Below are 16,165 nucleotides of genomic sequence, written 5' to 3' on the forward strand. Positions count from 1 at the left end.
AACTCGGTATTGTAACTACCTGGTAATATCGATTATTCATATTTATGTTTCAAATAGTTCCAATGTCTGCGAAGGGTGCACTGTAGTCACCCCGTAGATATGATGCCCTCTGGTAAAGTCCAGTGCAACGATATATTAGAATGGTCATCCGTCAAAACACCAGCATTCCACCTGCCAAACAATGTCATCCACCTTCTATTTACATTGTCTGAGAAGTAAAATGCTGGTGTTTTGACGGGTCACCATTCTAATATATCGTTGCACTGGACTTAATATATGTAATTAACTCTTCTTCGATGTTTACTTTCTCTATCTACACAGCTCAACATAGGCGTTGAACGACCTGAGATTCTAGAGTTCATGTCCGTATCTGAACAAAGATGCTTGTCAGTTGTCACTTGTCATTCGGGTGACAACTGATGTTTGGCAACTTTCGTTATACTTAGCGCAATTTTTGGAAATTTTAATCCATTTTCGGAAAGAAATATATTTACGAGTAAACGTACAATATGGATAACAACATAAGAAACGTAAATCCAAATAATATAAGGAACGTTTTTGATATAAGACAAAAACCGGGGAACGTCTCATCTCCGTCTAATAGCTTAGAAAGCAACAGGAACGAAAGCGTCCGAGATAATAACGACTATAATGATTCAAATTTTTTGTGTTTGCTCTATAAAAACGGATTTCTTGGCGCGGCTTATTATAATTTTGCAGAAAAAACTGTAAGTAAATAAATTCTTATTCAGTAGATAATGTGAATCTCATATTATTCAATTTTAAATTGAAATTATTATCGCGCAATTTTAATATCGATAAAGCTATAGTAAAATAGTTATATAAGACATAAGAAATTCCTATAAAAGAACAATCTTGCCTGTAATTGAGAAAAAACACTTTTTTTTGACAAAGTGACATCTTAATGGCGTCATTACGTCATGTTTATATCAAGGCGCACGTGCGCCATGACCTTGGAATACATTTACGACTTGCGCATTGTTAGATTGTCTGTGCAAATCACTAATATACTATGACGTCAGCATTGCAACTCTTGCAAACGTCAAGGCTGTAAGACAATAGCTAAGGCTTAAAAAAAAGTGCAATTCACAATTTTGTGTGCTTTGAACCACTGATGTCACTTCTTACCGTATCTTCATCTAATATAACGCAAGTTAAATGCTTTAAAAAGGAGCATTTTTCTCATTCAACGGAGAGACATTGGCCTCGTGGAAAAGTCACACCTTTCAAAAAATTGGAAAGAATCGGCCTTAAAATTTTTAAGGCTCACAAAACCATTGTAATCCACAGTCTCAGGTGCAATACAGTCACTTTCCATCAGATGGAAACGGCAGTACTGTATGATCTGTGACCAGATTCTTGCATGACCGGCACTGACGTAATAGAATGGACAGGCCCCCACTCATTACGTGCCGTGTAATCGTTTGGCTCCGAAATATGAGAGAGAGGTCCGAGAAAAAGCAGGAGCTACTTTGGGCAAAAGCAGATTGAGAGATAAAACAGACTTTTATCGTTCGTATCTTCGTATATTCGTTTGTATCTCGTTATTTTTCAAGTGGAAAATTATTTGTTTTTTAAGATTTTTAGTTGCTTTTTACGCTTCATTTGAGCTTAAAGACATTTTTTATTTTTGGCAATTCCTGAGGACGGATGTGGCATGACGAAACGTCCTTCTGGGTTAAAGATTTTCCGAGCTAAAGCTCTTGTCCTAAAAATTTCCTGGAGTGTTTGCTGTAAATTTAAATGTAAATGAAAAAAATCTATTTAAATATTAAAACAGACAAAAATTAAGTGGTCAATATTGTATAAGAAATAAATAAATAGGTTGTTGGCGCAATTCTGGACCATATTGGATATATATTCATAGTGATTCCTAATTTGTTTTTGAAGGTGGTAGACAATGGTGCAGTGAAAACATCTTGTCGAACTTGCATTGTCTTATTTATTTAATGTAACACGACGTTTCGGTTGGTAAGTATCTCCAACCGTTATCAAGTGTAAACTGACAGCAAACTATTCTATAGACTTATATACTAGATGTGTGCAGCGATGTGGAAAGGCAAGGCATCCGTGAAAAGAGTTGGGGAGAGGGCACGCCTCTCTCTAGATCCTACATTGTCCTGAGAGTAGAGGCTTCCAGATGTTGGGTACATCGACGCTTGGCTGGCTGAAGATCCCCTGATTCTGTGAAATGAAGACTGCCTCTACGAACTTCCTCTTCCGCCAGTGCTGTTCCTTGTGCAGAATCTTGGCTTCTGACCAATGGATATTGTGTCCATTATGCCACGCGTGCTCTGCTATTCCGGATTTGGAAACCTCTCCTCTTTGGGTCCAGCTGCGATGTTCCTTCGCTCTGACTTCTAGGGGGCGCTTCGTTTCACCTATGTATGAGTCACCGCACTCACATGGGATCTGGCAGACGCAATTTTTGGTATCCAACAGGCCATCTGGTTTGGTCTTTGATACCACGCTTCTGATAGTGGTGCTAGATCTAAAGGCAGTTCTAATATTGTACTTGCTGGCAATGCGTCGGATTTGTTCCGATGTACCCCTAATGTAAGGTATGGGTAGAAGTCTGGTTGTCGTGGTGGCCTCGTCTCTGATTTGATTTGGACGCGTCCTTTGGATGGTCCTACTTATTAGCTTCTTTGGATATCCATTCTGTTGTAGGTCTTTGTAGATGGTATCCACTTCAGTCTTGAGATGATGAGATCCTCGTCGCTTCTACAGATGGTTCGAGCCCTATTGTAGAGGGATCTTATGATGCCTACTTTGGTAGTTGCAGGATGGTTGGACTCATAGTGAAGATACTGGCCCGTGTGTGTTGGTTTCCTATAAACTGAAGTTCGTAGATTTCCACCGACCTTTTTAACGAGGACATCTAGGAAAGGCAGAGCTGAGTCCTTCTCTGTCTCCATCGTGAACTTGATTGTTGGTCTGATGTTGTTGAGGTGAAGCAGAAACTTCTGAAGTGCTTTTTCCTCTTTGTCCCAGATGATGAAGGTGTCGTCCACATATCGAAGCCAGAGCTTGGGTTTGTAATGGGAGGCATCTATTGCATGTTCCTCGAACCATTCCATGAAGATGTTCGCTATTACTGAAGAAAGAGATGAACCCATCGGAAGTCCTTCGTCTTGGGCGTAGAATCTATCCTTGACCTGAAAGTAAGAATTACGAAGACAGATCTCCAAAAGTTCCATCACCCCATCCAGAGGCAGTGTGGTCCGAGTTGAGAAAGCTGCATCCTTGCTTAGTTTGTCTCGGATGATGTTAAGAGACTCTCCTATGGGTACATTAGTGTAGAGACTTTCGACATCAAAGCTCACCAATCTGTCATTGGTCTCGACTTCGATCCCTCCAAGAAGGTCTACAAAGTGGGCAGAGTTTCGCACGAAAGACGCTGCATTTCCCTGGATCGGTCTAATGATCTCCAAAAGGAATTTCGAGAGTTCTGATGTCGGCGAATTTCTAGAGCTCGTGATGGACCGCAGAGGCATTTGCTCCTTATGAATCTTGGGTAGTCCGTATAGGTGTGGAGGTTTGCTATAATGTGGTATCAGCCTAGAGCGTACCGCATCCGACAATGTTGAGGAGTACTTCTTAAGTGCTCTGTAAATTCGACCTTCTATGGTTGTCGTCGGATCCTTAGATAGTAGCCTGTATTCGCCTTTGTTCAAAACTTCCTCAACCTTGTTTTCGTAGGTTTCCAGGTCCATAACCACAGTTGCATTGCCCTTATCTGCAGGAAGAATTTTGATGTTCTTTTCACTTTTGAGATTCCTGAGAGCTGATTCCTCTTCTTTGCTGATGTTCTGCGAAGGTTTCTGTTTTTTAAGTGAGTCCAGAGCAACCCTTACCTCGTGTCGAAGTTCATCGGCCTCAGGACTTGGTAGGTGGATTGATTCTACTGAAGACACTATGTCTATAAAGGATGGTTTTGAGGATATGGCGAAGTTTAGTTCTCTGCTTAACACCTTTTGTTCAGCATCGGTGAGGGTTCTTTTTGACACATTAATGATGGTGGCGGGGAGGTTAGAGGTTGGTGTTGGTTGAGTCCTGTTGGTTTCTCTGGATTTAAGGTTTTGGAGTTTTGAAAGGTGGCCTGCTCTTAGCTTTACTCTTAGTTTCTGGCAAGCGAAGTCTATTTTGTCAAAGATTGGTTGATAGTCTTCCTCCAATGTAACTTCTTTGATTTTTTCGAATCGCTGAATGCATTCGATTTCTATTTGTGCTTTCTTCCAACGGTGGTGTCTAAGTTGAGATCGCAGCAGCTCCATACTAGCACGTTCAAGTATACGTTCTGATCTTCCACCTGGTATAGCGGTTTTGAGGCGTAGACCAGCAGGAATGACATTGGCATCTCTCGTCTCTCATTCATTTCACAGAATCAGGGGATCTTTAGCCAGCCAAGCGTCGATGTACCCAACATCTGGAAGCCTCTACTCTCAGGACAGTGTAGGATCTATAGAGAGGCGTGTCCTCTCCCCAACTCTTTTTACGGATGACTTGCCTTTCCACATCGCTGCACACATCTAGTATATAAGCCTATAGAATAGTAGTTTGCTGTCAGTTTACACTTGATAACGGTTGGAGATACTTACGAACCGAAACGTCGTGTTACATTAAATAAATAAGACAATGCAAGTTCGACAAGATGTTTTCATTCCTAATTTGTTTATTAAATTTCTATATTTGCCCATTTAGAACTTTAATTTTTAATTTAACCTCCTTAGACTGTTCTGGTTTGAATTTAGCGAATAAATCCACTTTAAATGAAACCTGATTAAAATGCAAGTTTAACGAATAAACTCCCATAACTGCCAAACCGTTGAAACATAACCTCTTAAAAGAACAAAAGAAGATTCAATATCAGGAGGATCTTTAGGCAACAAGTCGAATGAATGTGAATTTATCCACTAAATGTGAATTTAGCGGATAAATTTACCCCTTTAATTTAATTTTATTTGAATAAAATCATAAAAGAAAGCAACCCATTGAAATTAACCCCGTATTTTAAACCTAATTGCAAAATATAGAAATTTCAGTTTTATGAAAATGCATAGCCAATCGTCAAAAGTAATTCCTATTATTATGCTAAATAGTCCAAAAAATTAAAAGCATGCTCTAGAATAAAAAAATATAAAACTGTACATACCTCGAAGTAATACACACTAAATAACACTAAATATACAACTACGTTTACATTTTCCATCCGCCTCTGGTGAACGGTGAACGTCACCAGGAGAATGACTTCTGGAAGACCACCGAGCATGGCCTGCTAAGCACTTTACCCCCTCCTTTCATTTTTATCATTCTTTTATTTTGGTTTAAATTTCAATAGCGGCTTTCAGTTGGGGGAAATAGTACCCAATTCAATTTTTTATACGAAATTTGAAAACTAAAGTTATTTTTCTCTAGTTATTTAGAATTTAAGTTAATAGATTGTCATCAGGAATCATTCAATAGAAAGGACCTTCAATGAATGCAATACGCTTCTGCTATTGTAATGTCAATGGTGAAGAACTGAGTCGTAAAGACGATGCTAATGGATGTCACGAAGCTGACTTAAATGAATTAAGGATTCAATATCTTTAATAACTTCATACATTATTAAATCACATTCTTATCTCATCACAGATTTTCCTCGCCACTAATATTTATGACAAATGATTTGTTAGCTTAACGTTTACGAAGAGATGCCCGAGCTAAGTCCCCGTTACATAATGACAGCCACTTTAATCCGAGAAGTAGCTCCAAAGCACATACTGACCTTCGGCAACCCCTCCGAAGAATTCGTTAAGACCTCCATAGAATTATTCACTTCTGATTCCGATACCACCAATAGCACCAGCATCACCAGATTGCCTGAAAACTTTTATTTGGTTTCTCTTAAGGAGTTTTGTAAGAAATATTGAGGATTGCAACTGTTATATATGATAATAAAAAGCGACTTTTAGCCTACGAAGCTTGCAAGACAATAGTCACAAACATTGATGTAGCTTCTAACAGTTTAGAGAATACAGATGTTAAGCAAGAAGTTTATGTGCGCTCTGTAATCAATATGAACCACAGGTTATCAGTTCAAGCTTTAGGGGCTATATATAAGTATTTGGAGAAGCATTGGTCAATGTTTGGGGTGGACCATCATGAAGCTGTAGTTTTGCATATACAGCAAGTCACTTTGTATGGTATCTTACAGCCTAAATTATCCAAATCTATTTAATCATACCGTTTTAGACGAAATCACGTACTGATAGATCATGCCAGTTTTAAGGCCTTACACATCTTCTCACCCAAGGCACACGATGCTGGATTTAAAAGGGGAGATTCTAGCCACAGGGAGGGACTCAGCCTATATAAATTCTTCGTTTATGCTTGTAAGTCTAAAATGGGACAGGCGCAGTTAAGGTACTTATTTAAATTTTGTCTAATAGTTTAGTAATTTTAATTTTTTTATAGAAATATTCTTTTGTCGCCTATAAATGACAAAAAGGAACTTGAGAAGCGACTGAGTTTCTTAACGTTCGCCTTAAATCCGTCCAATATGGATATTATAGCGAATATTCAGGACAATATTAAGCAGTTTAAAAATGTCGCTTATGTGGGTTTGATTTTGGCCAAAATTCAAAACGAACGGGCGACCAATAAAGACTGGTTCAAACTGCATAAAGTAATGAAATATTTTTCATAAGAGTAACGTATCATATATAAGAATGTTCATTTTTAGATGATCTACCACACAATTTTTATTAACGATATAAGTAGGAGTTATCGCGAGCAATCAGAGCTTTTTCAAGAGCTTAACTGCTGCATAACAGAAAACTTACTGAGGCTACAAGAATCAATTGCAAACGCTTTGGATTTTAATGCTGGCAGCAAGAAAGGGCGTCCAGTTATTAAGTTCGGATTGGATGTGGAATTGGATGCAAGTAAGACAAGTCTTTCTATAATTGCTTCTTTATAGTTTAGGGAATATACGATGAAAGTTTGGTTAGAACGCAGATTTTTTATGAATAATTTCACGTTATAGTTATAGGGGTTTGAGGCTAATGAGGAGTATTTCTTCCCTAATAATTTCATGTAAGGAATTCTTTTGTATTTCACAGAATTTTTGAATTAAGGCAATTTTGCGGATTAAAAGACTCTTATTTTGAGGTACATATTGCAACATTAAAATTTTTATTTATTAATGGACAGTTTTGAGTATAACTTAACTAAAAAGAGCCACTCGAAATATTTTCTTATTTCTTACCTTAATATAGAGGTAACCTCATGATGGATTTGAGGGTAAGAACGATGTTCTAGGTTAAAGAAAGACTACCCAAGTTAGAGCAGTTTTAATTAAAAAATTTTTTTACAAAATCTTCTTAGCAAATTCTCACTATTCTTGCAAATATTTTCACCAAATAGTAAGACTCTTTTCAAAAGGTTTTAAATTAAATAAATATTATATATAAATTATTCTGAGTTAACCAATTTTATAAACCAATGATCTGGAGCCTCGAAATCTAAAACTTTCAAACCTATATTGCAACGACGTTAAGATTTCTGGCCATAACTTAGGACCCACATATAATTTTTGCATAATTTTCTACATTAATATGACGGGATATCTGAAAATCAAACCATGCTTTTGGGTTAAATATTTTAGTAGTTATAGCAGTTTTGGTTGGGGTATTTTTTTGCTGGATTCCTTAGTAAATATTTGCAATTCTTGAAAAAATTCGCTAGTAACTTTTTTAGAAACCCTTAGTTGTTTCATGGCAAATTTCATATTTAAACTTTAAGGATTACATATCACTAGTATAGTATTTTTTTAGCAACCGCTAGTTTTGCTCTTCAGACACTGAATTATCTTCTATGTACGATGAACTACTAGTATTCTTTTTTAGAAGCCTCTAGTTTGTTTTATCATAAACTTCTTATTTTGACCACAAAGAAGATCCGACAACCTACTAGTATTTATTTTACCAAACGCTAGTTACTTCCTTCATACGCTTTGAATTAGCTTCCATGGATTATAAGCTACTAGTAAGTTTTTTTTAGAAACCCCTAGTTTGTTTTATTATAAACTTTTTAACTACAATGATCGGACAACCCACTAGTATTTTTTTACCATTAATAAAGATATTCTTAAAAAACTTTGTTTTGGGATTGAGTAGGGGAAGGAGAGCACTACACTTCAAAACGGTTTTAGCATATAAAAATTTGGTAAATGCATATTTGTAAAACAAAAAGTCTTGATGGGTAGATCATAGTATTGTTCAAATAATTATAACCCAAAATTAAAAAAAAAACTCCTTAACGGTAAAAATTAAAAATAAAGCTTTACAAATAGTCAAATGCTCCCCACCCCTAGGGAGCACTCGACCACATATAAAAATGATATTTATAGTTATTAGTAATACAGTAGTTTGTAGTTTATCTAAAACTTTTACACAACCTGTATATATTATGCTAATATTTTTATGGATTTATTTAAGAACTTCTTCGAGAAAGGGATGTAGTGAAACACGTGACTGCCGCAGCAAGATTCGCAGTAGACGATTTGCCCTCGTACATAAACGAATGTAAAATCGTTTATTTGCCAGAGATGGGTCATCTTATGGCGATCAAAGAGTGGCAAGAGGACTGCGATCCCGACCATTTGCAAGATTTGGGGTATCAGTTTATGGTAAGTTTTAAGAAAAAGTAATTGTTTCGTATTAAATTTAACTATGTTCTTTTTTAGTTTTCTATTGGTGGCGTTATTCATTACAAGAATCCTCTTTGCATCGGTAAGTTGTTAAAACGAGTTTAGTGTTTTATAGATCTACGTTTTATTTATTGTGATTTGCTTAGTTTCTTATTTAGCTATATTAGTTTATGTGGAACATAATATAAGGAGAAAAATAATGTTTTGCCGAATATTTTATTGGTGTTTTAGAACTTATATTTGAAACGTTATTTTGAATCAAAAGATGAAATAGCGTAAACTTAGTCTTGCTTTCTTCACCCTAGATAACCCCTATAATAATTAAAATAAAGATCATTTAACAATCTTAGGACTTATGCATATAGTTGCGTAATTTGATTAGAGCGATTCTTCTACTCTTTTAAGTTTTTCACCCAAGACTTTCATCTCCTTCTTTTTTCCGTTTCTTTGCATGATTGCTTGCAATATTTGATGTTTTCTCCCTTCGTGACTCATTCCATATAATATAATAGTTGTAATAAGGATTGACACTATAGCACCTATACTTTGTTTTATTTGTGTTAAGTGATAGCTTTTTGCTAAATCTATAGACATTCTCCACTTACTTTATGTGTTCCAACTATAAAACAACAAAACAACAAAAAAAAAAAAGTTTACCTAAAAAAAATGGTGAAACCTATAAACCCCAATTTTTTTTTTAAATTTCTTTCTAATTCAATAATTTTATTCTAATTCAAATTTTTAAAATTCCAAGATTTTCCAAAATAGTTCTTTAATATTTAGTTCTTATGTCGAATTTAAATTCAAGATTCTTGTTAATTTAAATGAAAAAAAAACATAAATAATCAAACTTTGAAAAATTAATTTTTGGATTCACAAGGCCTGCATACGTTTCCTTTCCTTTTCTTATTTTTTGATTTTTGGAAAAAATCCCCAGAAAGTTTTAAATGCAACAAAATACCTAAAAATTCAACGTCAAAATAAAAATTTGGATACAAAAAGTAACAAAAATAAATATTTGCCTTAAAAATTTACTAAATATATAAAATATTTTTTTTTATATAGAAGGGGTCGTTAATTAACATATAAAAAATATATAAAAATTCAAGAAATATCAAGGTTTTTTTCTTTATTTTCTTATTTTAAATTCAAGTATCCCTAATTTAAATTAAAAAAAAATTATATACATCTAAACAAAAAAAATTAAAAATTCATAGTCAAAGTCAAAATTCATACACAAAAATCATAAAAAATAAACAGTTTATAACTTTTCAAAATGTTCACTAGAACTAAAATATTTCATAATTAAATTTATTTTTTAATCAATGTTTTTATTCTAACTAAAATTTTTAAAATTCCAAAATTTTTGTTGAATATCAAGTTCAACTTTTACTTGTTTCGAATTTAAATTCATGATCTTTCCTGCTTAAATTTAAAAAAAAAAACAAACAAATAATCATACAACTTTTAAAATTTCCTATATTTTTTTAATCCTTTTTTTTTTCAAAAAGTCCTCTAAAAACAAAATTCTAAATGCAACAAATGAAAAATCTAAAAATTTCAAGATTTTTTAAAGTTTCTTAAATATTTCGTGTCTTATTTCGCATTTAATTAATTTAGGTGTTTGCAATTCTCACTAAAAATGCAATTTTTTTAATTGAGTCCTTTTGCCATTTCTATTATTTTTTTAAATCTTTTTTAAAAAAATTACATTCAAAAATTAGCAAAAAAAATATTTTGCCTTAGAATTAAAATCAAAATTTTAGGATTCTTTTATACCGAACGGATCATTTATTTAAAAAAGGGAATAACTTCACATTAAATTATTCCAAAGTTCATATTTTTTAAATTAGCTACTATATTGCTTAAATTACAGCTATGTTTCTTATAAGAATGTCATAAAAGCTCTTTTAATCCATGTAAAAAATAACAAAATACTAATGAGAAATTGTTAAAAATAACTCATTAAGAAAATTAAAGGAAAGCAGGGACAATAGTAATTAAGGAGTAAAAAAGAAATAAAGGCTTACAGCATTCTTAATTTCCTTCCTGGGTAAATATATTCATTTTCTTATTACCTTTCAATTTTTAAGTATTTTAATTTTACATGGCGGAGCCTGAAAGCCCTCACCTTCTTCCTTAAAGCAGAATACCACACTTTTTAAACTAATTATAATTTAAACGTAAAAAAACAATTTAATTATGTATATTTTCCTTTAGATCTCGACAGAAGATTGGGTGACATAAACGCCGAAATTATCGACCATGAAAATCGAATCTTAAGACGTCTCTCGGCCCTTACAACGAAATACAATAAAGACATTCGTGATGCCCTCAAAATTGTCGCCCTTCTAGATTGGTAATTACATAATATCCCACAATTAACCATTTATTAATCGATATTAAATTCTTACAGTTTAATAGCGATGTCAAAAGTATCACAACAAAACAACTACGTGAAACCCAACTTGAACGAGCAAAGGGTACATGAAATTCAAGAGTGCCGACATCCGCTATTAGAGAGAATATTAACAAGTTTCGAAACTAACGATTATTTTTCGGGGGGGACACATAGTTGCGTCAAAGTTATTACAGGTTAGTATTAAATGTACTTTTTTGCAAAAAAAATACGCTTTTTTGCATATATCATTAGAACCGTTCTAATTTTTCGAAAACTCGCATAGATTTTTCGAATTCTCTACAATTTATCGCCTTGGAACACATTGCTGCGACAAAAGTAGAAGCTAGAAGGGGAGATTATAAGGATTTAAGACTTTTTTGAATCCTACAAAAAAACCAAAATTGTAGCGGATAAAATTCCCTACAATTTACCTCATTGAGACACAGCTCTACAACCAATCAGGTAAAAGCTAGAGGGGTATTTTTATGAAAAAACCTTTGTGTAGCTAGTCCGCCACTGGCAGAATACTCCAACCTCGATTAGTCGAATATTTAAGATTCTGATTGGCTTAAAGTCAGTCTCACATAAATTGCCGCGTAATTTAAATCGTTCAATTAAATTGTTGAAGTACATTGTCAATTTAGTAATATAAGTGTTAAAATAGGTAAAGTGTTTTAATTGTAATAAATTTGTGGAGTTAATTCGCATTTTATTGATACCGAAACTAACCAGGATATTATTGCATGGGTTAATGGAAAATTGCTCCAAATCTGAGGAAAAATAGGAATAGAATTCTTGAAAAGAATTGGAAGAGAAGTTAAAAATTGATAGGAAAAGTAGACACACGCTTAAAAAGAGAATTCAAAAAGTACAGATTAAATTGGCAAAATAAGACGTAGTTCGTCAATAAACCATCAAAGAGAAGGGTTTTCATGATGATACAACATCTTGTTAGTTTGATCTGACTGAGAGTAGTGTAGAGCAGATGCTGTTGTTATACTGCAAGAATTATCAACATTGAGCAATACCAAGTGGATATGAGGAAAAAAAAGATTATGAAGAGGTTAATTGAAAAGTCAGTGTCAGAACTGAATGGACTACTTGAAGGTTTTAAATGAGGGAACAGAACGAGGCACTCACTACTAGCACATCCATCGATGCTCGTAGATGCATTAATTAGGGCATTAGATCCGAAGATAATAAAAACAGTACTAGGGGCCAAACCTGAGCCTTTAAGATGATACCGGAGGAAGATATGACTTGGAGAAAGTTATCAAATCTGGAAAAACTTAGTCAATGGTAATTGGCATTGCCAACGAGTTTAAAAAAAAAACGTTCAAGTTACCCTAACCACCATAATTGATGATACTTGGAGACGAGGAGCTCGTATTATATCAGGAGAATGAGCATCACTTATCCTAACCTGGAAAAAGGAAATATCGATAGACGATAATTCAATAATTAGATAAACTCTTATTAGGATTTGTTTACTGTTGGACAATAAAACTTTGAATTTGAAAATAGTAAATAGGATTTACTATTTCCTCCTCCTCTCTGTGTAGGACACAGAGCTCGCGATCTACGGGAATCTAAATGGAATTAATTCGCGTACTCAATATATCGCGGGCTAAAATATGGGATGCTTTGGTACCCAATTGAGTAGACGTCGAGTTACTAACGATTTATTCACCAAATAACGCTTTTTTTATAACATATACTCTTTTTAAGGGCCCAACGGTAGTGGAAAAAGCATTTTCCTTAAACAAATATTTCTCACAATTTATTTGGCACACGTGGGCTGTTATGTACCAGCTAAGAAAGCAGATATCGGGCTAGTGAGCAGCATGCATTGCAGATTGCATACAAATGACGCGGCTGTAGTCAGATTATCATCGTTTATGACTGATATAGCACAAGTGAGTACTATCTAATTATGTCAGTGAAATCATATCATCTCTTGCTTTAAATAACGTTGTTTTATTCACCTTTTAAAAAATGTCCCTATTTGGTTGTCAATTTTTCCAAATTTTTGTGCTACTGGAGAATATTTCTTGAGGGAGAGAAATTATTTAAAAAAAAACGCGTTCGTACTTGTTCAGCGACATATTTCCATTTACTTTTTTCCTTAACAAGCAAGAAGCTGGTTTTATGCAATAAAATTGATTTTTTATAACATTTCTATGCATTTTTAGACTTCTCAAGCCTTCTTCTATAACTCCCCAAGCTCCCTAATCATTTTAGACGAGTTTGGTAAAGGCACAGTCGATAAAGATGGCATTATTTTACTAGCAGCTTTTTTAAAATCGTTCCTATTGAAAAAAGATCAATGTCCACACATATTGGTCTCCACTCATTTACAAAGGATCGCCACCTTGTTACCGGAAACCCCTTATTTGGAGTATATGAAGATGGAGCATGTGGTGGAGAATGGACATTTTTGTTTCTTGTACAAAATGTCAAAAGGTATGTAAGAATGTATGAGAATTAATTGTATCAAACTATCCCTGATAGCATAGGGAACACAATGACAAAGTTCTATGGATGTTTATATGTTCTGAACATCCAGGGAATGTTTATGTAAAAATTTCATGAATTTTAAGGATATTTGTTAAAAAATAATTGAAACAGTTTGGGAGCAAGAAATAGCATTTCTTACCCAATGTGTTCATATATGAACGTTCCTTTAAAAATTCTTTGAATCAGAGGATTTCGTCAGCCAAACTTTGATTCATCAGCAGATATAATTGAACATAACTTAGGATTCATTAATTTTTTTGAACATCTACTTTACACCACAATGGAGGAGTTTTGAAGAGGGGTTTCAAGGTAAAATGTGTTTGTGAATTCTGGGTTTTTCATATAATAGTAACATGAAAATTGAACATTAATCTATCACAACTTCAAAAAAAGAGTACCATTCAAATTGCTCAGATCATTCTGTAAATGATTCTGGAATTTACACAGATAATGTAAAACATTATTAAATTTTACGTGAACATTCGGTCAAAGTTCATCAAGGGGTGTTTTGGTGCACAATCTTTTGACTGTTGGTAGATGCTGATGCTGGAAACTTGCCTTTTTTTAATAATTCTAACACACAATAAAAAACAACTAATTTTTAGGAGTTTCCAGTAGTTTCGCCTTTGACGTGGCCTCCACCATTGTCAGTTCAAGTCTTATAAAGCGAAGCAAATATTATTTCGACTGTTTGCAGCATAATAAACCGATCGCCATACCAGAAGTGTCCGAGAAAATTCAGCGGCATCTTTTAAATGCGGATTTTGAGGATGACGGTCAAACCTCATTTGAACCGACCATTCTGCAGGAAAGTCGCGACGCTCCCGCATTTGAGACTGTTGAGATGGTTTCTTCGGCGGAATCTTCGGATTTTAGTCATTAGTGGTTATTTTTTTTTTAGAAATTTTCAGAAGTTCAGTTTTGTTTGTTTGGATAAATATATGATAGTTCGTTCGAAAAGGTTTGTTTTCAATTGTCATGTTTTGGGATACTAAGGACACCAGAAAACATTAAATATTGGCTTCTGCAGAACGAGTTAACAATAAAAAAAAAGAGATAAATATGTATGAGCTTTTTGCCAAGTAGTTTTTTCATTTTTAGATTATAGAGTTGAAAAATTCTTTACTTTCGGACAGTTCTTCCCTTCTTTCTAGTAGAGATTAGGTGGAATGCATAATAAAATGTAATTGAAAATGCAATTGCCTGCGTTCTTAGCAGCAGCCAAAAAAGTGAGGTATTTGACGCATTGGTTAAAGCTCTTCTTGATATCATCCCTGATCAGTTACAACCTAAAGTTATAATGACAGATGACGACCTCAATGAAAAAAAAGTACTGCAAAAACACTTTCCAAGTTCTAAGTTGCTTTGGTGTGTTTTTCATGTCCTCAAAGCATCCTGGCGTTGGCTAAATATGTCAAAGAATGATGTGCCTAAATCTGAAAAGCAACATTTTTATCAAATGTTTCGAAAACTGGTGTATGCTAGATCGGAGAGCGATCTAGAAGAAGCAAAGAAATTTTTTTATTTACAATGTAAATACACCAAATTTCGTTAATATGTCGAAAAAATGTTTATTTATATACATAACTGGTCAATATGTTACCGAAAAAATTTGCCATTAAGAGGATCAGATACGAACAATTACGCAGAAGTTATGTTTAGACTTCTATAAGATATTCCACTCGAAAGGACAAAAGCTTTTGCCTCAGCTAACCGATTTTATTTGCACTGGCTTAGAATGGTATTATACGCAAAGAATACTAAACATTGTTTTAGGCAGGGTTTGCAAGGTCGTTCAAGAGAGTTACAAGTCTTTCAAATCCTGAGATATTTTACACTGTCGGTATGATTTTTTGCAAGTGTACATGTGTTATTGGGCATAACGGTATACACTGCAAGCATCAGGCAGCAGTAATTTCAAAATATAATATCCTGTTCACGATTAATACAGTATCACACCAAAACAAACTTTCTCTATTTGAATTAGCAACTGGAACTAGAGCAAATGAAGAAATGTTTTTACCACTTTTGCATGATGAGCAGAGACTAAATTTAAATTCTAATAAAAGTAATAGGGCTGAAACCATTGAAACCAATAGCGACAACAATGTAGATGATTCTCACAAAGCCGTTGATCAACATACATCCGACTCCACTACATCAGAGATAATTGAAGAGCTTGAAGCGAGGTGGAAGCAACACATAGATCATATTTTTAAGAATTTAACTGATGACCCTATTAATTTTCTTCCAGGAGTGACAGCCTATCTCGATAATGCCAACAAATATGGAAAAGAAGTCCTGCTTTGCTGAGCGGACTTCACACTTCATTTAAGATAAAGGACAATTGCCGAGTTTTTGTAAAAAGAAAATAATCACCAGAAGGGGTACTAAAAAAACAGCCAACAGCTATAAGTCGCCTAAAAACTACCATTACTGGAAAAAGAAGATTATTAGGAAGACCCTCCAAAGGTGGAAAAGTTCACATGAAAAAAGCTCCGCATTATTTAAATGCATGTGCTTTAAAAGGA

At 34.2% G+C, this 16,165-nt stretch overlaps 1 protein-coding gene across 1 annotated transcript; it reads left to right on the forward strand.

Moving 5' to 3' along the window:
• The first annotated feature begins 488 nt into the window (after positions 1 to 488).
• On the forward strand, positions 489 to 14,523 carry LOC126746142 (mutS protein homolog 5-like). Its single transcript, XM_050454267.1, has 13 exons — positions 489 to 728; positions 5,700 to 5,922; positions 5,979 to 6,204; positions 6,259 to 6,429; positions 6,481 to 6,691; positions 6,749 to 6,950; positions 8,505 to 8,695; positions 8,753 to 8,798; positions 10,937 to 11,075; positions 11,133 to 11,311; positions 12,846 to 13,033; positions 13,310 to 13,580; positions 14,240 to 14,523. Exons 1-13 carry the CDS (start codon positions 510 to 512, stop codon positions 14,515 to 14,517), a joined length of 2,544 nt encoding a protein of 847 aa, XP_050310224.1. The 5' UTR covers positions 489 to 509; the 3' UTR covers positions 14,518 to 14,523.
• The last annotated feature ends 1,642 nt before the right edge of the window (positions 14,524 to 16,165 follow it).

Source organism: Anthonomus grandis, chromosome 17 (genome assembly GCF_022605725.1).
Source record: "Anthonomus grandis grandis chromosome 17, icAntGran1.3, whole genome shotgun sequence".
Taxonomy (NCBI): Eukaryota; Metazoa; Arthropoda; class Insecta; order Coleoptera; family Curculionidae; genus Anthonomus; species Anthonomus grandis.

Coding starts and splice junctions, on each gene's coding strand:
- LOC126746142 (XM_050454267.1), top strand. CDS start 510: ATGGATAACAACATAAGAAACGTAAATCCAAATAATATAAGGAACGTT. Junction 11,312..12,845: donor TTGCGTCAAAGTTATTACAG/GTTAGTATTAAA, acceptor ACTCTTTTTAAG/GGCCCAACGGTAGTGGAAAA. Junction 13,581..14,239: donor CTTGTACAAAATGTCAAAAG/GTATGTAAGAAT, acceptor ACTAATTTTTAG/GAGTTTCCAGTAGTTTCGCC.